The sequence below is a fragment of the Lynx rufus genome, unplaced genomic scaffold (genome assembly GCF_022079265.1).
Source record: "Lynx rufus isolate CCGP_SWC_20201006 ecotype Redwood Valley unplaced genomic scaffold, mLynRuf1.p SCAF_7, whole genome shotgun sequence".
In the NCBI taxonomy this organism is placed as follows: Eukaryota; Metazoa; Chordata; class Mammalia; order Carnivora; family Felidae; genus Lynx; species Lynx rufus.
Window position 1 is genome coordinate 79,436,418 of NW_025814889.1, and position 27,818 is coordinate 79,464,235.

At 50.9% G+C, this 27,818-nt stretch overlaps 2 protein-coding genes across 4 annotated transcripts; both read left to right on the top strand.

Annotated features, from left to right (window-relative positions):
* Positions 1-5,582: 5,582 nt before the first annotated feature.
* On the top strand, positions 5,583-9,315 carry IGFBP6 (insulin like growth factor binding protein 6). 2 transcript variants are annotated; one of them, XM_047067362.1, is made up of 4 exons: positions 5,583-5,910; positions 7,891-8,030; positions 8,216-8,335; positions 9,130-9,315. In XM_047067362.1, the coding sequence occupies exons 1-4, from the start codon at positions 5,583-5,585 to the stop codon at positions 9,250-9,252; spliced, it is 711 nt and encodes a 236-aa protein (XP_046923318.1). In that variant the 3' UTR covers positions 9,253-9,315. The 2 variants fall into 2 exon arrangements, with proteins under 2 accessions (XP_046923318.1, XP_046923319.1); XM_047067363.1 differs by having other exon boundaries at positions 5,583-5,908; positions 7,883-8,030.
* Positions 9,316-10,544: 1,229 nt separating this feature from the next.
* SOAT2 (sterol O-acyltransferase 2) lies at positions 10,545-20,360 on the top strand. 2 transcript variants are annotated; one of them, XM_047066190.1, is made up of 15 exons: positions 10,547-10,829; positions 11,308-11,363; positions 11,888-12,024; positions 12,377-12,436; positions 12,719-12,826; positions 14,293-14,569; positions 15,002-15,071; positions 15,847-15,931; positions 16,437-16,482; positions 16,689-16,818; positions 17,799-17,896; positions 18,326-18,424; positions 18,931-19,066; positions 19,555-19,700; positions 19,903-20,360. In XM_047066190.1, the coding sequence occupies exons 1-15, from the start codon at positions 10,754-10,756 to the stop codon at positions 19,951-19,953; spliced, it is 1,575 nt and encodes a 524-aa protein (XP_046922146.1). In that variant the 5' UTR covers positions 10,547-10,753; the 3' UTR covers positions 19,954-20,360. The 2 variants fall into 2 exon arrangements, with proteins under 2 accessions (XP_046922147.1, XP_046922146.1); XM_047066191.1 differs by lacking the exon at positions 19,903-20,360 and having other exon boundaries at positions 10,545-10,829; positions 17,799-17,871; positions 19,555-19,648.
* Positions 20,361-27,818: the final 7,458 nt, after the last annotated feature.

Consider the following 27,818-nt stretch of genomic DNA (forward strand, 5'->3'; position numbering starts at 1 on the left):
AGGGAGATACAGAACTCAAAGCAGGCTCCAGGCTCCGTGCTGTCAGCATAGAGCCCAATGCGGGGTTTGAACTCATGAACCGAACCATGAGATCATGACCTGAGCCAAAGTCAGATGCTTAACAAGCTGAGCCACCCAGGCATCCCTTAAGATTGTATTTTTATGTAATCTCTACATCCAATGTGGAGCTGGAACTTACAACCCTGAGATCAAGTCACATGATCTTCCAACTGAGACAGCCAGGTGCCCCTCCCCCCCTTTAATTAATATATATATTAATTAAATATTTTAATGTTTATTTATTTTTGAGAGTAGGGGGACAGTGGATCCAAACCAGGCTCCATGCTGTCAGCACAGAGCCTGATGCGGGGCTCAAACTCACAAACGGTGAGATCATGACCTGAGCCGAAGTCAGATGCTCAACCAACTGAGCCACCCAGGTGCGCCCCTCCCCCTTTTAAAAGATTATTTGGATTTGATCAAAATCTGGGATTCAATCCACAGTACCACACTGTCTTCATTGTCATCTCTCCCCAGTCTCTCTTGGTTGGAGGCAGTTTCTCAGTCCTTCTTTGGTTTTCATAACCTTGACAGTCTTGAGGAAAATGGGCCAGGTATCCTGTAAAATGTCCCCCAACCTGGATTTGTTTGATGTTTTTCTTGCAGTTGGATTGGGTTATGGATATGTGGAAAGAAATTCATAGAGGTGAAGTACTTCCCATGTCATATATGGGGGAGGGGGGATACATGAATACCCATTTGACAATCACTGGTGAGGTTAACCTTGATCACAAGGTTAAGGTAGTGTTTGCCACGTGTCTCCCCTATGAAGTTACTATTTTTCCTTCCCCTTTAGAAGCATGATCACCAAGTCTAACCCAAGGTGGGAGAGTTGTTAAGCTCTACCTTCTGGAGGTCAGAGTATCTACATACATTGGAAGTCTTCTGGAAGGAAGATCTGTCTCCTCTTCCCCACTTATTTGTTAATTTATTTGTTTAATCACTTATTTGTATCGGTGATATAGATTGAATTGTGTCCCTCAAAACAAGAAATGTTGAAATCTTAGCCCCAACACTTCAGAGTGTGACCTTATTTGAAAATAGGGTCTTTGCAGATTTAACTAAGTCAAGATCACTAGGGTGGGCCCCAATTCAATATGACTGGTGTTTATATAAAAAGGGGAAATTTGGACAGATACCCACAGAGAGAAGCCAATGTAAAGATGACCATGTGATTACAGAGGCAGAGATTAGCCTGATGTATCTGCAAGCCAAGGAATGCCAAGGATCGATGGCCACCACTAGAAGCTAGGAAAAGGCGAGAAAGGATTCTACCTAGAGTCTCAGAAAGACCATGGCCCTGCCAACACTTTAACTTTGGACTTCTAGCCTCCAAAACCGTGAAACAATAAATTTCTGATGTTTTGAGCCACCTGATTTATGGTACCTGGTTACAGCAGCCCTAACAAATTAATACAATCAGTATGCACTTGGATTTTTATTTTCTACTTTATTCCCCTTACTTATCTGTAGCTTCTCCCACCAGCAATGAGAAACCTGCTCCCAATATCCGTAACTTATTTGTTCAACACTGCTCTACATCTAAAGCAGTTTCTAAAGTTTGTAACCTATAAGCCCAGGAGAAAATGTATCAACTAGAGCACAGTGTTTATATAGATTATGCTGTGCCTTTTATCTTTAGCCTTACAGTTTCCAGTCAAAACACTGTTTTCTAGAGTTACTGAGGTCAGCACCTTTTTTCCCCTCACCACCTTCAGTGTGCTTATGTCATAGATCTGTAATACAGTTAGATTCGTTTGCAACAGTCTACATTCTATCCTGGAATACCCTAGCAGCCTTGTTGATTTTTTTAAGTGTTTATGAAGTATGTGTTGGATGAAGAGATATAAAGTCTAAGCTCTCAGAGAGCACCAGGTCTCCCTATTACGTCCATCTAAGCTAGTTATATCCACATAAATAAAGGCTCTATGAATCTATTGAATACGCTTTGTTCATTTAATTACAAAGAAGCAAATCTCAGATCCCCAGTTGCTGCTTCTTGTCCACTAATGATTCCCCGTTCCCAACTGTCTGGCCGACTCCAGCCCAGTCTAGAAAAATGCCCTGCTGCCTTCCCATCTCTTCTCCCAAGCTCTGTTATAAAGCCTCATTCTCTAGGATGCCCTCTTTAACTTATTCTGGAGCCAGATGTCCCTCTCTTATTGCACCCTACCATACTCTGGGCCTCTTAGACTCTTCGGCCTTTACTCTGAATGCAAGAGGAGGAAGAAGAAGAGAGAGAGAACGGCTGAAGTGGTGGGAGGGCCAGGAGACCTTCTGGGGTGGGTTGGGCTAGCCCAGAAGCACAGGAGTGATGGTGGAGCCTCCAGAAGTGGTACAGTGTGCCCCTTACCTCTCAATGCTCTCCCCCAGGACTATCTCTGCTCCCACCCAAAACACCAACTTTTACTTGCATCAATTCCAAACTCCTTATACAGTAGCTGGGGGCCCAGAGATGAAGAGGGTGTGGGGCTCCTGTTCTCAAAGCACCAACAGTCTAACAGGAAAAGTAAGACACACGAAAAGATAAACAAAAATTGACAATAGCAGCACAATAATGTGGATGAATTCAAAGGAAGGCACAGAGCTGGCCTGCCTGCTGAGCAGGTGAGGACGAAGTGATGGGATTTGGTTTGTGTTGAAGGGAATAAAGGTTCTGTCCCTGTGAGATGAATGCTTGGAATCCAGAGGAAGAATTGCCCTCTGAGCCCCGATTAGGCCACACCTTCATTTCCCCTAATCTCAGTTCAGCTCCAGAGATGGGAGACTGCCACGGGGTTCTGGGAAAGGTGACCCAACCAGCTGGCTGAACCAGAGTGTGCTCCCAGGGTCACTGTCCCAGAGCCATGGATGGTAGATGGGAGCACAGATTTTTCGGGGTGAGGGGCAGGGGACATGGAGCACCACCAGAGGCCTTCGAGAAGGAGAGAGTCCCATGGTCAGGACTGTGTGCACCAACTGGAAGGCTCTGTGGAGACTGCAGGGACCGAAAGCTGGAGGCCAGCTGAGGTTATCAGAAGAGTCCCCGTCTAGCCCATGCTAGACTTTGGCCATGTCGTGATGTGATCATTGATCTGCATCCCCGGAGCTTTCTGCCTGTGAAATGGGCCACCACTTGTCTTTCCTCAGACTCAAAGCTCTAGGCAGGCCCTTTCCTTTACTGGGTGTGAGAGTCACAGGGCATAAGGGATCCAAAGAAGACAGTGTCCCGTACAGGAGGAGGAGGAGGCTCAGCAGAGTTTACCTCTGGAAAAGCCGAAGCAATAGCCCAAGCTGTTTTCACAGCCTTGGAAAAGCTTTCAGCAAACTCTTCTCTCTCAAGGAGGGCAGAGTCCCAAAGGACTGCATCTTGGCCCACACTCCATCCTGAGCACTCACCACGTGCTTCAGATCCCACGGCTCCCGGCGCTGTGGTGAAGGGCATCCCCAAGGGAGGAAAAGCAGAGTCCAAGAGTCTCAGTCTGCAAGGAAGACACTGGTTAGACTCCAGCACCCACCGTGTACAGCTCTGGACACCCACACTGGAGGGGTGGAGAAAGGGCAGTACTGTGCAACAGTACCGTGGTGGTGCTGAACTGCTCAGCCCAGCTTGCACTGCAGGGAGGAAGCAAGCTGGGCAGGTGGGAGCAGTAAACCTGGGGGAATCTGTTTGAGAAGGGAGTGGCGGATATGAGAGGCTAGCCAAGTGTTGGGCTTTCCTGCAATATAACCTACAAAGGAGAAGCAAGATCCTGCAGGGAGCACGCGGATCCTGCAGGGAGCATGACCATCTCTTCCCCATCCCAAACTTCCCAGGGCCTTCCTGTTTTATGCAGGAGCAACAAGCTGGAACCCATGTGCAAGGCATAATAAATAGTGGTAGGGATTTGGGGACAGGACAGAGCTCTCCACCCTGGGGTCAGAGCTTGGGGCAGGAAGTCACAGAGTCTTCACACAGTGGAGGACAGTTGCCCCCTCCCACTCCCCCAACCCCCCTCCTCCCAGCCTGTCCAAACTGCGTCCGTGTCTCAGAGCCACTGCAAGGCACTGTTCCCCAAATTCATGTTCTAGGGTCCCAGGGTAGCCAACGAAGGGGGCAAAGGGCTGCTGGGAATGAAGTTCTTTTTTTTTTTTTTTTTTTTTTGTATTTACCTAAAAGTTCAGGAAGCCCTTGCTGACGTTATTGCTTGGGGGCCCAGAATTTAAACTTAGCCACTGCCCAGAGCTCTTGTTTTAGGAAAGAATGAGATGGCCCTTGTTGCGTAATCCGGAGCGGGTGTGAGTTGCCAAAGGAAGCGGTCCTTCTTCCTGCCTCTAGGAAGGCCGGCTCCGCTAGGAGGCTGGGGATGGGTGGGGCACTGTCCCAGAGAGCCGCTGTGGGCGGTGGGGGTGGAGTAGACAGACAGCCGGAAGAAATACCCAGACTCTCCAGGTCCAGTGCCCCCCTGGGCAAAGCAAAACCTGATGAATCCAGAAAACCCAATGAGTGATGCCCGGGGTGGGGGAGGGGGAGGGGGGCAGATGCTAAGAAAGGAAAGGAATGGAGGAGTGGGCTAACCTGGATGAATGACAGAAGGGGGGGGGCTGTTTTCTGTCCACTGTTCCCAAGAGCCCCCAGAGTATGGGTTCATGCTAACTTGTGCTTCACCCACCCACCCCCATACACCACCACCTCCATAATTCAATGGGCTAATCCCTCACCACTACCCTGTCCCTTCCTGCCAGGTGTTCAGCGAGCGCATTGTCGCCCTTGCACACTGGACCCTCTGGGATACTCCCATGAGCCCACCGCGATCCTAGGGTTAAAGCCTGTTCATTCAGGGTGTGACTCCCCACCCTCTCCCCATCTCTCCCCTTGCTTCCCCCAACCGTTCTATCCCCCAGTCTGGCCCCCTGGCCCGTGTTTTCCCACACTAACATCTCAGGCCCTGCTCTTCCTTGCCTCTCCCTTGGGCTACTTTCTCCCATCAGCAGTGGGCTATCCCAAGACCCCATTACCCATCATCCCTGCCTTCTCTCTTTCCCTTGGCACACATCTCCCTGGTGACTCCCACACACCATCCCTTCCCCATCCCTCTCAGACAACAGTCCCCTCTCCACCAGAGTCCCCGTGGCGGCTTCATCCCCGACAGGACACAGACACCCGCGCTGGATTCCAGGTTTTCCCCTTCATCCCAATTCCCGTCCTCTCCTTCTTCCACCCCTCCCCACTCTCCAGTGCCTCCAGCCAGCTGTCCAGCTCCCAAATTCCAGCCAAGAGTCCCGGGAACAAAGCAAGAAAAATCAGAGTAATTTGGGAAGTAAACAGAAACTGGGAAGGGAGTGGGCAGAGAAAAGTGGGGAGGACCAGGTGGGGGCGGGGGGAGCCTCTTCAGTCCCACCCAGTTTAGGGAATGCCCCTGCCTTCTCCCCCCACCCCCCTTCACCTGGCTCTTAAAGGGCCCGGCCCCTGACCGGCGGCTACTTAAGGCGGAGGGGCGGCGGCGGGCAGCAGCTGTGCTACGACTGCGCTGGGAGGAGTGGACGGGGCAAAAATCCTGACCATGACCCCCCACAGGCTGCTGCCGCTCCTGCTGCTGCTAACTCTGCTGCTCGCTGCCCGCTCAGGAGCCGCCTTGGCACGGTGCCCAGGCTGCGGGCAGGGGGTGCAGGCGGGTTGTCCAGGGGGCTGCGTGGAGGAGGAGGGGGGGCCGCCGGCGGAGGGCTGTAAGGAAGCTGGGGGCTGTCTCAGGAGGGAGGGGCAGCAGTGCGGGGTCTACACCCCTAACTGCGCCCCAGGACTGCAGTGCCAGCCGCCCGAGGAAGACGAGGCGCCTTTGCGGGCGCTGCTGCTGGGCCGGGGCCGCTGCCGCCGGGCGCGCGCGCCCTCGGGTGAGTCCGCGCCCCGCCCCTGCTCCGCCCACGTGAGACCCGCAAAGCGGCCGGCAGGGTCCTGGAAAGGACGCGGGCAGCCCTGCGAGCCCTGCGATGGGTTCTGCCATTGATGCTTCCCCTTCCTAACCCTGGGCGTCACGTTTGCGGGCGGGGGGGGGGGGGGGATGAAGGGACAAGGGCGGGGAGCCGCTAGAAGGCCAGGGTGCAGCTAGGGGCCCCTGGGGATAAAGCAGGGACATGTCCCAGCGGTCAACCTTTTTGGCCCCTTCTATTTCCTCTTGAGGGGAAAGGTGAGGGTGGAGGGTTTAGGGCCATGCCCTCTGCCACAGCATCCCAGCTCCTTCCCTGGACCCCGGAGCTGGAGAAAGGACCCAGGTGTTGTTCTCAGCTTCCATTTGGAGAAAGAGGGAAGGGAACCCCAACTCCCAAATTCTGCACACACACTGAGAAATATCCCCTCCTCTCCTCTTAATATCAGGGTGTCCAAAGCACGTGAACATAGGGCCTAGAACAGAAGATGTCCCAAATCCTGAATTGTGTCAGACTACACTGGGGTCAGGGGGTGGACTCTGGGGCCTGAAAAGGATGGGATAGAGGTGGGAAAAGAAGGAATCTGCCAAATCAGGGTTATGATTTAAAGCTGCTCAGAACCCTCCACCCACCCTACCCCACCCTACCCTAGGGAGGAAAATAGAAGGCTGAGTCATTGGGTGGATGGGACAGAAGTGAGTCAGAACCCAAAAGATGGGGGGCAGCAGGGACAGATAGGGCAGGAAATAAAAGCAGCGCACTCCCTCCCCCCAACCAGGCATCTGATCTCCTGGTTTCTTCCACGGAAAGGGATGAGAAATTAACTTGGAATTTCTTTCAGTCCCAAACGCCTGGGTCCAAGCTGCTAGAGGGTCCTCATAGGAAGGGGTGTGTAGGTGGGTCAGAGGAGGCAGTGGGAGCATGGTCGTGGAGGGAATGAGAGGCAAGGTCTGAGAAAGGTGGAGGAAGAAGGATGCGAGTCAGGATTGCAGAGGAAATTGCTCTTGGGTTGCAGGTAGTAGGCAGATGGGAGCAAATGTCTAGGTCTGAGGACTGGGGACTTGAGCAGAGCTTGTCTTTGGGCATGGAAAGGGAGAGACGATCCCTTTAGGGGCCATAATATCTCATTTTACACCTGGGGCGATTTCCAGGCAGTGCACACTCTCCTCCCTGCCTTTCCCTTGCCCTGACGCCCTGATTTATTTCCTCACTTCCTCCCATCCTGAGCTCTCCCTAGGCCCCCCAGACACCACGTGTGACATTTTCTCCAGAGCCAAGAGCAGCCTGTAGGTCAGAAGCCCTTCATTCCCTGCATCTTTGCAACCTGCCCTCCGCCTGTCCTGGTTAAGGGCTGAATCGTACCTGCTCCTGGGACCACTGGGGTTGAGCTAGGCTGAGCTATGGGAGACCAGAAGGGAGAGGCCCCCAGTGCAAGCGCCCCTAAAGTAACCATGTCTACAGCCTGGGAGGGGGTGGGCTGAGTCACCGCAGGGTCACAGCGGGGACACACATTCCACTTGGGTCCCTGCTAACCCCCTCCCATACCCCTTGTTCTTCTGCTTCATCTCCCTGGCTTGGTGCACCCCCTGCTGGCTTCAGGGGGAACAGCCAGGTCTTTTCTCCCCAAGCCCAAGGCCTCCCAATGTACTTGTACTCGTCCTAGGTTTTTGCTTTCCAAAGTGCTTCTCCCTTATAAGCCTTAAAACTAGTCTGGGTTTTTTTTTGTCAGGAAAGCTAATATCACCATTTGTCGGAGAAAGTAACTGAAGCCAAGAGAAGGTAACGGAGCCAGGTTCTAAGCACCCTCATTTCTCCTACTTGGAAAGCCCCTCCTTTCCTCCCGCTTCAGGGAGTCAAGGTGAACAGGGCTCTCTTCCGTTTGGTTCTGGTCTTTGACATCTGGCTGATTTCTGGACTCTTCTTCCCTCATTTCCCTTGTGGCTGTAGGGGAGAATCCTAAGGAGGGTAAATCCCAGGCAGGGACCACTCGTCCACAGGATGTGAACCGCAGAGACCAACAGAGGAATCCGGGCACCTCGACCACTCCTGCCCGGCCCAGTCCAGGGGGTGCCCAAGACACCGAGATGGTGCGTTTGTGAATGGCAGGGAGCAGGCAGGGTGGGGAGTCCTACACACTCCCGTCCGAGGCTATCCCCTTGGACCTGGAGAAGTCTCCCACATGCATCCTGGGAACCTGGCTGGTGGTGGGAGGGGGGTGGACAGTGGAGGTAGGCTGGATGGGTTCTGAGCTGCCTGCGCTCTCTTCCCCCAGGGCCCGTGCCGCAGACATCTGGACTCGGTGCTGCAGCAACTCCAGACCGAGGTGTACCGAGGGGCTCAGACCCTCTACGTGCCTAACTGTGACCATCGGGGCTTCTACCGGAAGCGGCAGGTGAGGCCCCCACCTCTCCTCCCCTGGGTCCTGTGGCACAAGGCTCCTACCAGGGATGGGGTGGGGGAGTTTACAAAGGGGCACAAAGAGGGGCGCCTGGGTGGCTCAGTCGGTTAAGCATCTGACTTCGGTTCAGGTTGTGATCTCACCGTTCGTGGGTGCAAGCCCCACCCTGTGCTCTCTGCTGTCAGCTCAGAGCCTGCTTCGGATCCTCTGTCCCCCTGTCTCTCTGCCCTGATCTCTCTCTGCCCCTCCCCAGCTCGTGCTCACTCTCTCTCTCAAAACAAAGAAACAAACAAACATTAAAAACAACAACAAAGGGGGCACAAAGAAGACACTGCCGCTGCCTTTAATGATCCCCCAACTTTTAGGGCCCACAGAAACCTAGAGAATAGCCCCACGCTGTGGCAGAGGAGCCAGACTGCCTGACTCAGAGGTTCACATCTTCGAGGCGGCTCAGAGTCATGGAAGGCTGGGAACGCCCGGGTGGCTGAGCCCCTCTCAGCCCAAGAATTCGCATTTCTAACACAGTGCCCGCTGCTGCTGCAGCTGTTGGTTTGGGAACCACGCTTTGAGAACTACTGTTCTGCCTAGAAGAATGGGCACCGTTTGGTGGGTGGAGAAGAGGAGAGCAAGAGAAAGGGACCCAGGTTGTCTCCTTGTCCTGAGAGTTCTCAGAGGTCTCTGCACACTCAGACTTGGGGCCCACAGCCCATCCCCCACCCACGGGCCCTCCCATCCCTCCTGCGGGAGCCTCAGTGCCGCACCTCTGATCCGTGTGCCTCTCTCCCCAGTGCCGCTCCTCCCAGGGCCAGCGCAGAGGTCCTTGCTGGTGTGTGGATCGGATGGGCCAGCCCCTGCCGGGGTCCCCAGAAGGCGAAGGAGGTTCCTCCTGTCCCACCGGGAGCAGCGGCTAAGGCTGGGCAGGGGGCGGGGAGGGGGAGGCTGCAGGACCATTGGCAGGAGCACGGAGCTATCATCTTGGGTCATTTGTTGAGTGACGAGTAATTCGGGAGCCCTGAGCCCCACACTCCACCGTCAGGCCCTTTCCCAGTGTCCCCCTCACCCCTGGGACCCCACACATGGAAAGATGGTTGGTGTTGGCTTGGGATGTTAATAAAGCTGTGTTGGGGGTCTCTGGCCTACGTCTCCGGGTCCACTTCTCACATTTATGGAGCCCCTGCCCTTCTCTCTACCCGTCCCCCATAGCAGCTCTCCTTTCCCATGGACTACCTTCTGTCTCTCCTGCTGCACTTGGGATGCAGGAGACAGCCATTGGCGGAGGTTTCCAGCCCTCAGCCCTCACCCCAGTACCCACCAGGGAGCGAGAGCAGGGGAGACACTGAGGCCATGACCTTGGCCTGAAGTTGTGACCTTGTTTCCAACACTCATCTTTGGACACAATGGGAGAAGGGAGAGAAAGGATTAATAGCTAATCCCCAGCAGAAGCCCAACAAAGAGGAAACTCTCGAAGCACTTATCCTTCTATTACATCCTACTAAAAAAGGGAAGGAAATTCTTATTTACTAAGCCCTTCCCATGGGCCAGACCCTGGATCCTGTGTTTTTACCTGCACTACCTCATTCTGAGCTTACAATAACCTTGTGAGGGAGGAACTTTGGCCCCTGTTTTTCAGAGGAGGAAACTGTGGCTTAAAATATCTGGGTCGTTCGCCTGAAGTCACACAGCTGGTAAATGACAGAGGGAGGATTCAAATCTCGCTCTTCCTTCAGAGTGGTCTGTGACGATACCTGGTGTACCCTAGGTGCTGAATAAGTGTTTGTTTTGCCCCCTTTCTGCCCACATGCTAATCCAAGCAGGTGTAGGGAAGAGCTGATTTGGGGGGAGGGGGTCCTGGCACCCAACACTTCCTGGGGGGGGCCAGAACGCCACCTTGTCACAGAACATTAGTCACATCAGAACATTAATCACTTGCACACAGTGCTTTTGAGCTGACAAGGTTCTTTCCCACACCTTATCTCCTGGTCTAAGGGAGCCGAGTGCACTGATACCTAAAGATCCTTCAGGCTGCTGGGAAAGAGATCGGCAGGCAAGTCATCCTACGTGATAAGCCTCAGAGAGGCAAAGTCCCCCTCCCCATGGACATACATAGGTACACAGTGCATGGCCACTGTTCCGGTGGGAGGGATAGCTCGCTCAGCTGGGCATCTGGGCAGCGGGTAGGGCTGTTGGGGTGTTGCAACCCTCCCTGGGACAGCCAGCTGAGCCGAGCCTGTAGCTGAGAAGTGTTACCCTCTAGACCTGATAACCTATTGTGCTCCTGGAGGTCTCCTCCTCCTGAAAGGACTTTAGTCTTTGGAGCTGTCAGATGAACCGAGTGAGATAAGAGCTTGGCAGGCTGTGAAGGAAGGGAGGGAACACTCCATAGCCGCCTACTGCCCGGTCGAGACTCACACCATGGAGCCAAGGGCAGCCCGATCGCGGAAGGGAGAAGGGCCGAGAGGAGAGCAAGAGCGCCAACGCTCCGGAGGTGGTGAGGCACCCTCTGGGGGTGCAGAAAGCTCAGGGGACGTTGGAGGTGGAGACGCATTGCTGCGGGGGAGGCTCCTACTCTCTTGGGAGGCTAGGGGAGGCAGCCCCTGCCTCTGTCCCTCACTGCCCAGCCGGGAAAGGGAAGTGAAAGGGACATTCGGAGCGGGGGGGCCTTGCCTTATCTTGCAGACTCTTTCACCCCAGAGGGTGAATGGAGTAGCTTCCCAGTCCCGGGTATTGTCATCAGGCTCCCAGTGGCCTCACCCCCTGCAAAAATGACTTCCCCTTCTGATCGCCTCCCATAACTTCCTCTTCTGATCGCCTCACTGTGATACTGCATATCGACTGGTTGGGGGCAGGGAGGCTGCGGAGCTTGCAGAAAGCATTTCCTGGAAAGAGGATGTTTCTGGGTCCGTACAAGGTCACAGAACCCTAACTCCCCCTCCCCCTTGGGTGTGCCCTTTGACCCCGCCCCCTAGGAAACATTGAGAAGGACAGAGGCCTGGACTTGGTGCAATGGACCCGACATATGGAGGTGAGGGAGGTCAGGGGTCAGACGTCAAGATGGACAGGTCTTGGGAGTGGAAGGAGGCAGGGATGAAGACCAGCCTGGTGATAAAGACAATTTGTTCTTGGGTTCAAAACCTTTCAGATCAGGTTGGAGCCAACGGCTAAGATGGAGGGGGTTGGAATACAGGTCAGCAGGGCAGGGGCCAAGAGTCAGCCAGTGAACAGTCTTCTGTTAGTCGGGCTAAAGGTCAGCAGAGGGAAGGCTGGGGACAGGGGGAAGGGAGTAGGGTCAGAGACGACAAGGTGGTTGAGATCCAGGCCCTGGCGCTGGAAATGTCTTTCCTTGGTCCTCACTGCTGGTCTGGGAAGCCAGAGAGAGAGAAATTTGGGGGGAGCCTCTCAGCAGGAACCGTGCCTGTTCATGTTTCTATCCCCAGCGCTTAGCAATGCGCCTGGTTCAGAGAGAAGAAGCTCAGTAGATATATGGGGAACCAGAGGATGGCTGCCCGGGGGGAGGGACAGTGGGCCTTGCCCTGCTTTGCCCTGCAGGCTGTGAAGACACAGTTGCTGGAGCAAGCACAGGGACAGCTGATAGAACTGCTGGATCGGGCCGTGCAGGAAGCCATCCAATGCTACCCACCACAAGGCGGACCCCTGTCCTCCATTCCTCCAGATTCCTTGAGCAAGTAAGAGTCTGAGGACCTGGGGGCTGGGGGATGGCTAGAGCGGGCTCCTCTAGCATAAGGGTCATGAGCCCTAAATATCGTCTCATACTTCCTTTGCCAGCACTGGCATGACCCCGACTTCAACCTTCCCTCTTTTGCTCGTATTGCCTCTGCCTGCCCAACACTGACCTCCACCTTTGGGGCCTTTTTCTGCCCTGGCCCTGACCTTCCACCTGCTCCTGCCCTCTGGCCCTGACCCTGACCTACCTACTATTGCCTTTGGCTCCCAAGTATTGACCTTCTGCAAGGCCCTGCTCTCTACCCAGGGCCTTCTTCCTCTGGGTCCTGATCCAGAACAACTGTCTTCATTTAGGGCCCGGGAGCCATCCCTGGGGAAGCGGAAAATTTTCATCATCCGAAAGTCCCTGCTTGAGTAAGTCCACGTAAAGGGCAGGGGATGGAGGAAAAGAAAGGGATTCAGCGAGGGTCCCAGGACACCTCATTTCTCATCCTCGGGTTCTAGGTGTTTGGAGGGAAGACTTGGAGAGGGTTTCTAAAGTTTAGTCTCCCCATTTGCCCTGGGTGTGATCGGCCCAGCCTTTAGCTGGAAGTTCCCAGTCACTAGTCCCCACCCCACCCCCACCTGCGTACAGTGCCTGAGCGGGTCCTCGTCGAGGACCCTCCCACACTGACATTCGGGCCCCTGTCCCCCCAGCGAGCTGATGGAAGTACAGCATTTCCGCACCATCTACCACATGTTCATCGCCGGCTTGTGCGTCTTCATCATCAGCACCCTGGCCATCGACTTCATTGATGAGGGCAGGTAGGCGCCCCCCCCCCCCTGCATGCCTGGGACAGGCATGCAGATCACACCCCCTAGGTCTCTAGTGTTCCACTTGCCACTGGCTTAAGACAGCACAAGCCCTCCTTTGATCCTGTGATTCCTGGACCCACATCAACATTGCTTCCAGCAACATTCCCACCTAAAACGCACCTTGACTTCTTCCTTCCACAGCCTTTGGATGGCCCTTGCTCTGACCTTCCAGGTCAGCCACTCTGGGGACACTCTGTCGCCTGCTCAAATACTTCTCAGTAGGAAACTTGCCCCAAGGCAGATCCATGTAAGCTAGCAGGCTCGCTTCACACCACTCTCTCAAGTTCTTCCCAAGTTCAATCCAAGCAACCTTCATGGAGCACTTCCCAAGGACCCGCCCTGGGAGCCAGAGAGATGACGGCCAGACCCCCTCCCTGTCTATGAGGCACTACCAGTCTTGGGGAGGGGGGAGACAGACACGCATGCAAACGCCCCCAAAGAGCACCCCCCCACACGCTGGGGTTGAGCCTCAGAGGGCTCTGTAGCCCCAGGGGGTCTGTATTTGCATGTCCCCTACCTCACCCTAAGTAGGGCTTAGGAAGCAGTAAAAAGAAAAGGATCAAAGATCTGCAGGTTCTGCAACAGTATTTCCTTCTGGTAAAACTGTTGTTAATTCTATGAGTGGTATAAGGATCAAATCTCAGTAAAAAGTCCAAATGCGTGTCAAGGGACCGTCCTTCCCGACTACTCCCTCAACCCCAGACCGGACGTAAGGGTTTTCACAGGTTTGAGAGAGTCCCTCTAGAGCATTTGCCACGCATTCACCCCCACGTGTCTATAAGAACCAAGAAGCGGTGTGTAGAAAGTTTATATAAATAAGATATTCACTGTACTTCTTGATTTCATTCCTTAACAACCTATCTTCCTATCTCAGAGATCTTTCCAGGTCAGCCCACTGTTCTTAACGACTGTGGTCTGGAGGTGCCAGTCTTTTGCTCATTTGGTCCTTTACCAAGGGACACTTAGGTTGTTTCCAACTTTTCACCATTACAAGCCAAACACTCTTAACCTAAGCAAACAAAACACCTAACGACCTGCTTTCCACTAACTTGCGTCTGCAGCGACAGACGTTCCAAAAGAACAAAACTGACAAAAATCAAAGTTAAACTCTGAAAACCTCATATTCTAATGCCCACGGCATACAAAGTTCTGAGCCCTTCTGCAACACCGCAAAATTCAGAGGGCTCTAAAGGTCATTTGTAAGCAAACCCGTCCCACAATCCAGTCTTTTCCAGCGACGCCCTGTGTTAGAAGTTTGGGACAATAGAGGTGCCATCTTGAACACCTTCAGATATGGGCAGCTGGAAACTCGGGCAAAATGCCTCAGTTTATTTTCCAAGAGTTCTGACTGCACAGGGAGGGGACAAAGTCGGGCCACACATTTGTCTACCTTGTCTCTTCCTCTCTACTCCAAGGTTGATGCTGGAGTTTGACCTACTGATCTTCAGCTTTGGACAGCTGCCCTTGGCGCTGATGACGTGGGTCCCCATGTTCCTGTCCACTCTGCTGGTGCCCTACCAGGCCCTGAGGCTGTGGGCGAGGCCCCGGGCAAGAGGGGCCTGGATGCTGGGGGTGGGCCTGGGCTTCATGATGCTGGCTGTCCACACCACCGTGCTCTGGGTCCTCCCCGTCCACGTGGCGTTCAAGTATCAGCTCCCGCCTGCCTCCCGCTGTATCCTGGTCTTTGAGCAGGTAGGTGATGGGGTGATGGGCAGGCGAGGCTGGGGTAGGGCCCCTGTGGGGAAGGGGACTTGATACTACAGTATTGGTGGAGGCGGAGCTAGTTACTAGGGGCGGAGTCCATCTGGAAGGATTTGAGGGCACCAGCAGGAACCAAGGATATTTGCTGTTATGCAAAAGTAATCGGATTTTGCAAGGAGTCAGGGGGGTTGGCTGGTTGGAGGCTCCGCCCTGGCGTTTCCTGTACGTCTTTACTCCTGATTCATCCCAGCAGCTACCTGTGTTAGGTTAAAAGACTACCCGACAAAAAAATAAAGTATGGGCTTTGATCGTACAGATTTTGCAATCCGCCGGCCTCTCTCTTCGGTAAACAAGTGCACAGAGATTTTAAGTGATTTGCTCAAAGCCACACAGCAACTTAACCTCCCTTCCATTCCTTCTCAGGTCAGGCTCCTGATGAAGAGCTACTCCTTCTTGAGAGAGGCTGTGCCTGGAACCCTTTGTGCCAGAGGAGGTGAGGCACTGCTTTGAACTCAGTCATTTTGGCTGTTTGAATGAAGCCAGCCATACCAGGATTCTCATAAAAGCTCTGACTTCCTAAGCCTGTGTTGCTCCCAGGGCAGAATTCTGACCTCCAACTAGACTCTGTGCGCTTTAGTCATTAGGCATCCTCTGGTCCCACCTCTGAGATATGGTACCTCTGTGGCCCAGGACTCCTGGCGCTTTCCAATTTCCAGGCTTAGCCTGGAAAGACCCAGAGTATGAGAGCCTCATATTAGCAAGTCAGGAGGTACCAGGATGACCGAGTGGTTAAGTGTTGGACTTAAGATCTGATGGACGTATATCCTGGCTCTGTCGGCAGAGCATGTGACTCTTGATCTCAGGGTCATGGGTTCGAGCCCCACGTTGGGTGTACAAATTACTTAAAAATAAAATCTTTTTTAAAACGTGGTGGGGGAGTCAGAGCAGAAGGAGAGAAAGAATGGGTGGTGGAGCTTATAAATGCCAAATGAAACTCTGGCCACAGCAGGTGCTGCACCAGAAAGTAGGGTGCCTAGAATGGAAGCAAAAGAAGGGCAACCAAAGAGCAGCTTCAGCTCCTGCCTAGTCTCACCTTCCCGACTGCACCTCCAGACCCAATGTCGGGTCCCTCCCACTCCACCCCCCCCCCCCCCCCGCCACCGCACCTCTGCCCCATCCAGGCCTCCACCCACCAGTCCCAGCCTCCACTCCCCCTGCCCTCTCTCCTTCCCCACTTCACTGATCCAAGCCCTCTCCTTCCTCCCCAGGTGAGGGCATGCGGGCCCCCAGTTTCTCCAGCTACCTCTACTTCCTCTTCTGCCCCACACTAATCTACAGGGAGACTTACCCCAGGTAAGACCCTGCTCCTCTTTCCCAAATGCCCAGACCCATCAGGGACCTTGCCTTCTACTTTCCATTCTCTGAGGCCTTTAGCCTCAGGCACTGACCACATTCTCAGGAAGCATCCCATAATAAAAATGGGAAATAGGTGTCAGACAGACTACGCCTTCTCCAAGCCTTCTCGAAGCACAACCCACAAGGGTGGCGAACTGTCCTGGGTTGGCCCTGGGCTGTCCCAGTGTTAGCACTGAAAATCCTGCACCCTGGGAAACCCATGGGTCTGGAGCAACCTCCCGATGGTTGCACTTTAGTTGACCTTCAAGTTAAAAATCCATTTGCCATGTCTATTGGGGAAGGTCCAAAGTGTTCTAGACCCTTACCTGCCTAGATAATCCTCCCAGGCCCGAGCAATTGAGGGAGCTTCGGAGAGAGGGCCCTAGAACCTGTGTACCAGTGGGTATGGAACAAGCTAAAAGATAAAAAGACTAAAAACATATTGTCCCCATTGCTGCTGCAGGACACCCAACGTCAGGTGGAATTACGTGGCCAAGAACTTTGCCCAGGTCAGAAGATGGGGTAGAAGTGTGACTTGTGGTGACTGAGTGGGGCATTTCTGGAAGTGGGGTCCAGGAGGCCTGGGGAGGAGGTCAAAGGGTGGGGCTAAGGTAAGAGGAGGCAGGTGCTGGGCCAGAATCCAATTCCAGAGTTGAGGGGGCAGCTGCTAGTGACCCCTGTCAAAGTTATGTACCCCCCACCCACCGCCCCCCAGGCTCTGGGCTGCGTACTCTATGCCTGCTTCATCCTGGGCCGCCTCTGTGTTCCCGTCTTTGCCAACATGAGCCGGGAGCCCTTCAGTACCCGGGCTCTGGTGCTGTCTATCATGCACGCCACCTTGCCAGGTATGCCCACCGAAGGCAGGGCTGGGGAGGGCTGCACCCTGGGAAGGCTTAGCGGGGGGCTCCTCCCTCCCCTCACTCCTTTCCTTCAGTCAGATTCAACACCTCCTGCCTCAGAAACCTCTCCTACATGTGTCCCCTGCCTCCTCATTGCTCCATTGCCAGGGTCTCAGTTCATTCAGATGGCCACTCCACTCCCTCTTTCCACATTGGCCTCCTCGCCTGCCTGCTTTCCCTCTCAATCTTCCCACCTTCCCCTGACACTGCTGCCCAGATGAACTTCCCTCCTACAGGTTAATCATTCCCTACTCTGCTTCCAAAACTCCAGTCACTCCCCATTGCTGGCATCTCCAGATAAGATTTGACCCCCTGGCCTGGCATTCAAGACCCCTTCCCCGACAGCCTAGCCTATCTTCTCGTCCTGCCACAAGCTCAGCCATTCCTTGAAAGACATGTACTTTCATGCCTCCGGGCTTTTGCTCATACTGGTGTCTCAGCTTGGAATGACCTTTCCCCATTTTCCAGCTGTGAACTCCAGTCTGTTTCTGGAGGCCCATAACAAAAATGCCCCCTCCTCTAGGAAGCCTGTCAGTTTTAGCCATCAGTCACTATGACCCACTCCTTGCTCTGCATTCCCAAGCACCTCAATAGCCACCCGTGCTTAGCTCCCAGCACATTTGACCTTGACACATGGTTGGACATGTCTCTGTCCCGATCTCTGCCTCTGTCTCTCTCTCTCTTTCTCTCTCTCCAACCACTCTGTGAACTGCCAATGGCCAGGGCTTTGAGATTCATCTGTGCATCCCCGACATGTGGCTTGGAGTTCATGAGCAGATGGATGGATTAATGAATGTAAGAATTTGTGAGTGACAAATAATTGGCTGGAAGGAGTTGGGGCCCTGGTTGCTGATGAGGGCCCCTCAGGGCTTCCCAAGGGAGCCAGGTGGGCAGTCTGACATGCAGCCCTTGTCCCCACTCACCAGGCATCTTCATGTTGCTGCTCATCTTCTTTGCCTTCCTCCACTGCTGGCTCAACGCCTTCGCAGAGATGCTACGGTTTGGAGACAGAATGTTCTATCGGGTGGGGCCTGGACCTGGCCACTTGGGAGCTGGGTGTAGGGAGGTCTGGGGAGCGATCTGGGGAGGATGATGGCTCCATTGGGTGTTACCTCAGCTATGCTGTCAAGCTCTCACGTGAGAAATGCGCTCCTCTGGGTGTGGTTCTAATGCCACCTGTCCACCTCTTGACTAGCCAGGGCTAACTGCTTCTGTGCGCATGGTACACTGGAACCATCTTCTCCTGAGAGGGGATGAAGGAGGGAGCGTGGGCCTCAGGTCCTGAAGAGACTGCAGGGAAAGTTCTTGCTGTCCCTCTTCAGCCAGGGCCCAGCCCCTTGTGGAAGAACATTGGGATAGGGTGCAGGGAGCAAGGGGGAGCCACTGGGGCCTGGGAAGAGTCAGGGCCCTGATGCTCACCTCCTTCCCCTAACCCTGACCCACTCTTCCCCAGGACTGGTGGAATTCAACGTCCTTCTCCAACTACTACCGCACTTGGAACGTGGTGGTCCATGACTGGCTGTACAGCTACGTCTATCAAGATGGGCTGTGGGTATGGGCTCTGCAGACCCCCTCAGCTCCCACAGCTAATGTAGCCTCCCCAGAACATTCTCCTTCCCTTCCTCTGCATCATCCTCCTTTTCCAGACCTAGGGGCCCCCTGGACTTTCATCTGCTCCTTTCTACCCAACCCAGTGGGCAGAAAATCCTTCTTAGGATCTAACTTCCTTCCCTCTTTACTCTTAACCCCACCCCTCCACAGAGCATTTCTCTCCTCCTTAAACTTCTAAGAAACATGCATGTAGCAATTCTCAGTTACCAAGGCTTTTCACATACATAATCTGCACTGTAATCCTGAGAAGTAAGTATTATTATGTCCCCTTTAAAAAATTGCATGTAAGGCCCAAAGAACTTAAGTAGGACGTATCACCCCTTGAGACCCCCAAATCTCATATTCTTTCCATTGTACTGTATACTTTCTGGCTTCCTTAACAAGGGGACTTTTTGTGGAAGAGTCTTAGAGAGACTCATTCCACCCTTCTCCCCCGTCCCCTGCCAGCTTCTCGGTGGCCGGGCCCGAGGGGCAGCCATGTTGGGTGTGTTCCTGGTTTCTGCAGTGGTCCATGAGTACATCTTCTGCTTTGTCCTGGGATTCTTCTACCCGGTCATGCTCATGCTCTTCCTTGTCTTTGGAGGTGAGCTTGGCCTCTGTGTGCCACTGGAGGGGGAGCCATCCAGAGGGAGGAAGCCAGGAGTCCTGCTCCTGCAGATTCCAGATGGATGGGGGAGGCCACATACCCTTCTGGGCATGAAAGTTGGGGTGGGGAGGAACTTGGGAACAGGGAGGGAAGCAGCAGGAGGTATGCTGGGGGATGTGAGAGAAGAATTCTGGCTGGAGTGGAGCATCTGAGCAGGGCACACATAGAGGGAGACAAAGGAGAGAAAACTGGCATGAGGCTGGGAGGTTTAGTATGAGATCCAGGATATTGATGTGTAAACTGAGGAATCTTGGTTTTACATGAGCCGCTTGAGACCTCCATGGGTTGCCGGAGCTGGGCTCAAGATCTTCCTCAATGATGCTTTCCTGTTCCATCTCTTCCCAGTACCCTGGGATGGGGGGATGGGGGGCATCCAGGGAGACAAGGCACTGGAATTGGGGTAACAACCTTTCCTCCTGCATCAGGGCTGCTGAACTTCATGATGCATGACCGGCACACAGGCCCAGCATGGAATGTGCTAATGTGGACCTTGCTCTTTCTGGGCCAAGGCATCCAAGTCAGCCTGTACTGCCAGGAATGGTATGCACGGCGACACTGCCCCCTACCCCAGGTAAGGGACCACCGCCCTCCCTCAGCTCCCCATCCAGAAGGACACACCTCCCCTCTCCAAGAGCCAGCCCCCTGTTCTTGCCCAATTCAATAGCCATGGTCAGGGGCTAGGCCTGGTTTGGGGGTGATGGGCTCCCATGTCTTGGACGCGTAGGGTGGGGACAGGAGGGAACTCATGCATAACTCACCTTTCTCTGGCACAGACAACCTTCTGGGGGCTGGTGACACCTCGATCTTGGTCCTGCCATACCTAGAAGTCAGAGCACCGTCACTGCCCAGAGGATGCCACCAAGTCCTTCTCTGCCTGCAAAACCTCGGACCAGAGCACCTCTCCCTGCATTCCTAGATCTAGCTCCAAGTCAAGGGGGCCTGGCAGGCATGACCCCAGCAGGGAATGCCAGGGACTGAGATCTGAGGACCTGTAGAACCGCTAAGCACAAACTCACTGTGGTGGTGGCTCTTGAGCCGCCAAGCCCCACGGATTGGGCACAGAGCCCCCTCCTACCTCATCACTGTCCAGACTTGGGGATACTTGAAGGATCTTATAGATTTGGTGAATGTGGGGTGACTTAGAGAAATGAGGGCCATCAAGGTCTGAGAAAGGTTTGACTCTTTGTACTGCTTCCAATACAATAATAAAGTTTGTATCCCTTTTTATTCATTCATTTGTTTATTCCTCCCTTCGTTATTTGTTGAAGGCCCACAGTGGACACGCATGATTGAAGAGTTGTGTCTACAGCAGCAAGACTTTGTGCTGTCAGGGGCTGAGGGTCTTAGGTGGCATCTTGCCTCGCCTTTCCGGTGCCTTGCCCCTCCCCAAAACCCAACCTCGCCTTCCTCCCACCTCTTCCTTCCGCAGTTCATGTTTCCACACCCCTTAATCCTTCTACTCCTGGCAAGCTCTAGCACATTTGGAAAGGGCACATAGCAGGCCTCCTTTCCCTCCACAGACCCAGGAGAGGAACTGTCCGTATAGACCTTACACAAGTATTTTCATTTCGTGAGCCACAGTATCCACCGCTATAAAGTGGACCTTAAAATGAAGAGTGTCCTGACTGTATGGGTTCAGAAGGTCAAAATATTCACGTTCACAACCATCCCAGAAGCCAGACTTTGTAGTCACTCTAAGGAGAGGATCTTTTTTTCTAATTTTTAAATTAAATTTAATTTTTAAAATGATAGCCTGAGGGTTTTTTTTTTAATGCTTATTTACTTATTTTAGAGAGAGAGAGAGAGAAGGAGAGAGAGAATCCCAAGCAGGCTCCATGCTGCTAGTGCAGAGCCCAACATAGGGCTTGAACTCATGAAACCTCGAGATCATGACCTGAGCCAAAACTAGAGTTGTATGCTTAACCGACTGAGCCACCCAGGCGCCCCTTCTTATATCATCTTGTATGTTCTTTTTTAAAAATTTTTTTAACATTTATTTATTTTTGAGAGACAGACCATGAGTGAGGGAGGGATAGAGAGAGAAGGAGGGGGGGGGGACACAGAATCCAAAGCAGGCTCCAGGATCTGAGCTGTCAACAGAGCCCGAACTCATGGACCACGAGACCATGACCTGAGCCAAAGCCAGACGTTCAACCGACTGAGCCACCCAGGCGCCCCTTGTCTTGTATGCTCTTTAATCATTCCATAGCAAGTTGCTGCTATCCGTTCCCCTTTCCCTGCTCCCTTGTTATTTTGGAAGTTCTACTAAACCTTTCCATTCCCTTGATAGTTGCCTTCTTTCCCAGCACTGATGATCCAATACCTACTTCATTACCATCATTTTTAATATGCCAATTGTTTCTTCCATTAAGATGTTTTATTTCCTGCCAGATGTTTTATTTTCTACCCCAGTAAGAAAGACCTCTAGAATGCTTTTACTGATCTTTCTTATTGTGCTTCCAATTCCTAGGTTTGGCTGAGGTAGCACAGTACTTATGTTCCTAGATATAATTAGGTGTCTGTCAAGCTCCATGAACATTTAACAGTATGATATTTTGCCAACTTTCTTGCTCACTGCAGGGTTTTCTCCTCCCCTTCATCTTCCTCTACCTTGACTTCTCTATTCCCTAACCAAATTTTTTCTTAAGTATTTTCCTCAGGTGAGACAGGAGATTGATATACTCTTTGAATCCTCTGTAGCTCCAAATATCTTTCTTTTGCTCTGACAAGTGAAAGCTTTCCAGCCGGGGATGAGGTCCCTGGGCAACCGTCCTTTTCTCTCACTGTCCCCACGGTTGTTAGCTTCCAGTGCTGCCGATGAAGAGTCCCCGGTCAATTGGATTCTTTTCCCTTTGTACAGAACTTGCTCTTTCTGTCTAGAAACTTGAAAATGTTTTCTTTAATCTTAGAATTCAGGAGTTTCATGCTTAGATGTCTGTCTTTTCTTTCTTTTCTTTTCTTTTTCTTTTTTTTTCTTTTTTGGTCTTCCTGTGCCCTTTCGGTCTACAAGCGCAGATCTTTCTTTCAAGTCACTGAAATATTCTTCTATTTTTAAATTATTGCCTCTCTTCCATCTATGCCTTTTCACTCTTTTGGAGCTAATATATTTGAATGTTAGGACTACTGGATCTATTCTCCAAGTCTCATGTTTTCCTCGCTATTTCCATCTCTTCGTATTATTTGCTCCATGCTTTGAAATATTTTTTCCACTTGTTCTTCCAAGCCACTAATTTGAGTCTCAGAAGTGACCAGACTTCTCTCTTTCAATACATATACTGACTTTGTTTTGTTGAAAAAATGTTTCTTTAGTTCCAGAAAGGTTTTTGTTTTTTTGTTTTTGTGGGGTTTTTTTTTGTTTTTGTTTTTGTTTTTTGGTACACTACTTGAATCTCTTTAAGTGCTCCTGATATTTTCTTAAGTTGTCTTATAACTCTTCAGTGGTCCCTATGCTGTCTGGTAGGCAGGAAAACCACCTATGATGACCTCATCCCTGTAAAGTCAAGGCCCTCTGAGTCATGTTCTTTCAAGATCGCCCATGGTCCTGACCTTAGCACAGGGGCTCTCCAAAGCCAGTCTCCAGACTCCTGTGTGGTGAAAATGAAGAAGCTCCTCGCCAGGTCTCCCCACATTAGGCCTTCATTTCACTAACTTGAACTTCAAGCCCTCACTTGCACATCTTGCCCCTGGGCCCAGCAGCAAGATGGCTTAGGAGAGGCATGTGTTTGGAGATGGGAGTGGAAATTCCCTTAGAACTGGAGCATACATTAGAATCACCTCCAGAACTTGCTAGTAGAGACAGTTGAGCCCGGCCGCAGAAGTTTCTGATTCATTCATCTAGGTGGCCTAAGAGTTAGCACTGCTAACCGATCCCCAAGGAGTGTTGGTGCTGCTGGTCTGGGAACCACACTTTGAGAAACACTGCATTAGCGGACACCAAACCAGGGGCATCTGGGTGGCTCAGTCGGTTGAGTGTCCAACCTCAGCTCAGGTCATGATCTTGCAGTTCATGAGTTCGAGCCCTGTGTCAGGCTCTGTGCTGACAGCTCAGAGCCGGGAGTCTGCTCTGGATTCTGTGTCTCCCTCTCTCTCTGCTCCTCCCCCATTCATGCTGTCTCTCTCTCAAAAGTAAATAAACATTAAAATTTTTTTTTAGCATACACCAAACCGAGCTGTCCTTCTTCTTCAAAATTACAGCTTTTGTTTACGGTAAGGAAATTCATCCAATGTCAGGGAGGTATCATCTACTCATTTTGCGTTGGGTTCTTCAACTTAGTCCTAGTACTAAGGCTTGTATACAACGGGGCTCCATCCAGGACCCCCTGTCCACCAAAGCCCTTGTTGGTGCTTTGCTGCCCTGACTCCTGGCACAAGAACAGGGCAGTGGCACCCAGAGCAGAACACTTTTAGGCTGAACTGAAGTTGAGTAGAAGTGAGTCAGACCAGAAAGTCTCTCCTTTGCACAGGCTCTGGAGCCCTCATGGTACCCTTGTTTTACCCTGGTGCACAGAGGGTGGGAGCAGCACTGCCCCAGCCCTCCCTCCAGGATGTCAGTGGGGGTGGGAAGTGCCTGGAGTGGGGGTATGCATGTGAGGCAGGGGAGAGCTCTGCGGCCACCTTCCCGCCCAGCAGGGCTCTCCTCCTGGGCTAGGAACCACCTTGTTCCTAGAAAGGGTCTCCTCTCTTCTCCCCTATCTGTGTCCCTCAAACTCTGTGCCCATCTTCTGCCTCAAACCCCTTCCCTTCACCTCCGTGATTGTGTTCAGTCTTTTATCCAAATCTCCTTGCCTGTCTTGGGACCTCCATATAACACCCACCTTCTCCTGTGGTCCCCTCCCCAGTCTGTGTTGGCCCAGTGGCCTGCAGCCTCCATAACTGCCCTAGCTGGAGTTTCTCCCTCCCATATCACTCCTCCCTTGCTCTATTGCTTGGAGCCCTCCTCCTATAACACACACTCCGCAATTCTGAAACACAGACCTCAAATGGGCATTTCAGCAATGTCCAATGATCTTCCAATTAATCTGGAGGACTCCCTTCCCACTTGCCAAAACAATTTCATTTCTTCTCTCCCCACCATCCATTTCCAAGTCTACGATCCCCCCAAAACATACAAACATACGCTCAGCTTTTCTCCACTCCAAGTCCCTCCTATGAGCTGCAGGAATTCGCCCTCTTTCCATCACAGACCATTCTCTTGCCTCTCACCATCTCCAACACTAAGTCCCTTTTATGAGTTCCCGGTGTCAACCCCCTCCTTTCTCCTCTCTACCAAATGGTTCCCATAAGCATCCAGACATGCTCCTCCACTATGTCCCATCTCTAACTTTCTCCCTCTTAGCCCCACATCCTCATGAAGCTCCTACTTCTCAGCTTCCTTCTGGAAAAAGTTGCCTGGGCTCACTGTGGCTGTTTTCTCACCTCCATTCACTTTTGTGTTAATCCTGGGTCTACAAAGGTGTCTCTTCATAGTTTAGTATGGCTTATTACTCCAGTACCCATCCCTTCCTGTCATCTCCTTTTGTGCCAGACAGATTCACTCTAATACATGACACATCTCTATGTATGCTTGAAAAATAGAGTGTTGTACTCTACCTTTTTAATTTATATGAAGTAATTTATGCCATAATTCTCATCCCATTCATATTCATCGCTCTTTGAGATACATAAATGGTGCTACATTCAAATATGTACATTTCTGCTGATACCTGTGTAGCATTCTATATATGCACACACTGATTTTTTATGTATGCCTTAACCTAGTAGTGGACATTTAGTGTGGGCTTAAGGAAACAGGGATTCTCTCTAGGATTTCCTAGGAACTAATTTTTAAGATATGTTTAGTTCCACTAAAAACTGCCAGATAGTCTCCAAAATGGCTAGACCAGGAACCATCTACTTTTTTTTTTTTTTTTTTTTTTACCAGAAGGGCATGAGGTTTTCAGTTTCTTCACATTTTCAGAGCATGAGGTATTTAGCTAATTTTGCTTACAAATTGCCAATTGTACCACAACCAGTTGTCGAAAAGCCTATTCTTTCTTCACTGAATTGCCTTTGCACGTTTGTTAAAAATCAATTGATCATATATATGTGGATCTATTTCTGGACCCATTTCTGTTCCATTGATCTATTTGTCTCGCACCCTGTCTTGATTACTAAAACTCTCTTTAGGTCTCAAAATCAGGGGTGCCTGGGTGGCTCAGTTGGTTAAGCATCCAACTTCAGCTCAGGTTATGATCTCACAGTTCGTGGGTTTGAGCCCCAGGTCGGGCTCTGTGCTGACAGCTCAGAGCTGGGAGCCTGCTGGGGATTCTGTCTCTCTCTCTCTCTTTCTTTGTCCCTCCCCCGCTCACGCTTTCTCTCTTTCTCTCAAAAAATAAACATTAAAAAAAAAAGTCTCAAAATCAGGTAGCGTAACTACTGCAACTTTTTCTTTCTTAAAGTTGGTTTTGGCTATTCTAGATCACTTGCATTTCCATATGGATTTTATATTATTATTTTTTAAAACAACACCAGTTTAGGGGCGCCTGGGTGGCTCAATCGGTTAAGTGTCTGACTTTGGCTCAGGTCATGACCTCACAGTTTGAGTTCGAGCCCCATGTCGGGCTCTGTGCTGACAGCTCAGAGCCTGGAGCCTGCTTCAGATTCTGTGTCTCATTCTCTCTCTGCCCCTCCCCCACTTGTGCTCTGTCTCTCAAAAATAAATGTAAAAAAAAATCAATAAAACGACACTAGTTTATAAAATTTAATTAATTTTTTTAATGTTTATTTATTTTTGAGACAGAGAGACAGAGCAAGTGGGGGATGGGCAGAGAGAGAGCAAGACACAGAATCTGAAGCAGGCTCCAGGCTCTGAGCTGTCAGCACAGAGCCCGATGTGGGGCTTGAGCTCACGAGCTGTGAGATCATGACCTGAGCCAAAATAGGACGATTAACCGACTGAGCCATCCAGGTGTCCCTCCATATGGATTTTAGGATCAACTGTCAATTTCTATAAAACCATGCTAGGATTTCTATTGAGATTACAGTCAATCTATAAATCAGTTTGGGGAGAATTGGTGTCTCAGCAATATTAGGTCTTTCAACCCATAAACATTGCATATTTCTCCACATAAGACTTATTTAATTTCTCTTACCAATGTTTTTTGTTTTCAATGTACAGGATTTGCACATCTTTCATCAGAGTTGTCCACACATATTTCTCTCTTCTTTTTTGATGATAGTGTACATGATATTGTCTTTTAATTTCAACTTCCAATAGTTTGTTGCTGGTGTACAGAAATACAATTAATTTTTGTATATTGATCTTATATCTTGCAACCTTGCTGAACTAGGTCTAGTAGCACTTTTGTAGATTCATTAGAATTTTCTACATAGATGATCATGTCACCTGCAAATAAAAACAATTTTACTTTTTCCTTTCCAATTTTTATGTTTTTTTTTCCCCTTGCCTTATTACCTAGCTAGAACTTCTAGTACAATATTAAATAGAAAGAGGGAGTGGACCTATCTTGTTCCTGGTTTTAGAGGGAAAGATATATACATATGTAGTATATCACCTTTATTCAAGTATATATACTTTAGTGTTACTCAAATGTAATTCATAAACCATTCAATTCACAAGTCAATGGTCTTAATATATTCACAGATTTGTGTACATTTAATTAATCATAAGTTAATTATGTAAATCACATAAAATTAATCACAATTTTAGTACATTTTCATCACTGCTCTCTAAAATCTTATACCCATTAGAAATCACTTTCCATTTTCCTCAAATCCCCCCCCCCCCAGTTTTGGGCAGTCATAAATCCACTTTCTATTCTGGATATTTCAGGAAAATGGAAACATACCATACAGGGTCTTCTAAGATTGGCTTCTTTTTTTAGCATAACGTTTTCAAAATTAAACCATGTTGTAACATAACCAGTTCTTCATTCCTTTGTATGGTCAAATAACATTCCATTGTATGGATATACCACATTTTATTTACTCATTCATGAGCTGATGAATATGACAGTTAATTTTTTGTTCCCACTCGACTAGGCTAAGGGATGCCCAGAGAGTTGAAAAAAAATTTTTTTTCTGGAAGAGTCTGTGATGGTATTCTAGAAGAGATTAGCATTTGATTTAGTAGACTGAGTAGAGAGATCCTGTCTCGCCAATGTGGGCGGGCATCATCTAATCTTTTAAGGGCCCAAATGGAACAAAAAGGCAAGGGAGGCTGGGCGGCTCAGTTGGCTGAGTGTTCCACTCTTGATTTCAGCTCAGGTCATGATCTCCTGGTTGGCGAAATGGAGCCCTAAGTCGGGCTCCTCACTGACAATGCAGAGCCTGCCTAGGATTCTCTCTCTCTCTTCTTTCTGCCCCTCCCTCGCTCATGCGGTCTCTCAAAATAAACTTAAAAAAAAAAAAAGGCAAGGGAAGGACAAACTCTCTTCTTGAGCTGAACACCTATCTTTTCCTATCCTCAGAGATCAGAGCTCCTGGTTCTTGGGCCTGCAGCCTCCTGCTAGGAGTGACATCAGTGGCTCCCTGGTTCTCAGGCCTATGGACTCAGAATGAGTTACACTGCTGGCTTTTCTGGCTCTCCAGCTTGCGGATGGCAGATTGTAGAACTTGGTCAACCTTCATAACCAGGTGAGCCAATTACTACAATAAATCTCCTTTTATAGATATCTATATATAGCCTATT

Bases quoted from the DNA above. Each gene is read 5' to 3' on its own strand.
- IGFBP6 (XM_047067363.1), top strand. From the start codon at position 5,583: ATGACCCCCCACAGGCTGCTGCCGCTCCTGCTGCTGCTAACTCTGCTG. The intron at 5,909-7,882 runs GGGTGAGTCCGC...CATTTCCCTTGT, and splicing joins CGCCGGGCGCGCGCGCCCTC to GGCTGTAGGGGAGAATCCTA. The intron at 8,336-9,129 runs GTGAGGCCCCCA...CTCTCTCCCCAG, and splicing joins GCTTCTACCGGAAGCGGCAG to TGCCGCTCCTCCCAGGGCCA.
- SOAT2 (XM_047066190.1), top strand. From the start codon at position 10,754: ATGGAGCCAAGGGCAGCCCGATCGCGGAAGGGAGAAGGGCCGAGAGGA. The intron at 12,437-12,718 runs GTAAGTCCACGT...CTGTCCCCCCAG, and splicing joins ATCCGAAAGTCCCTGCTTGA to CGAGCTGATGGAAGTACAGC. The intron at 15,072-15,846 runs GTGAGGCACTGC...CTTCCTCCCCAG, and splicing joins AACCCTTTGTGCCAGAGGAG to GTGAGGGCATGCGGGCCCCC.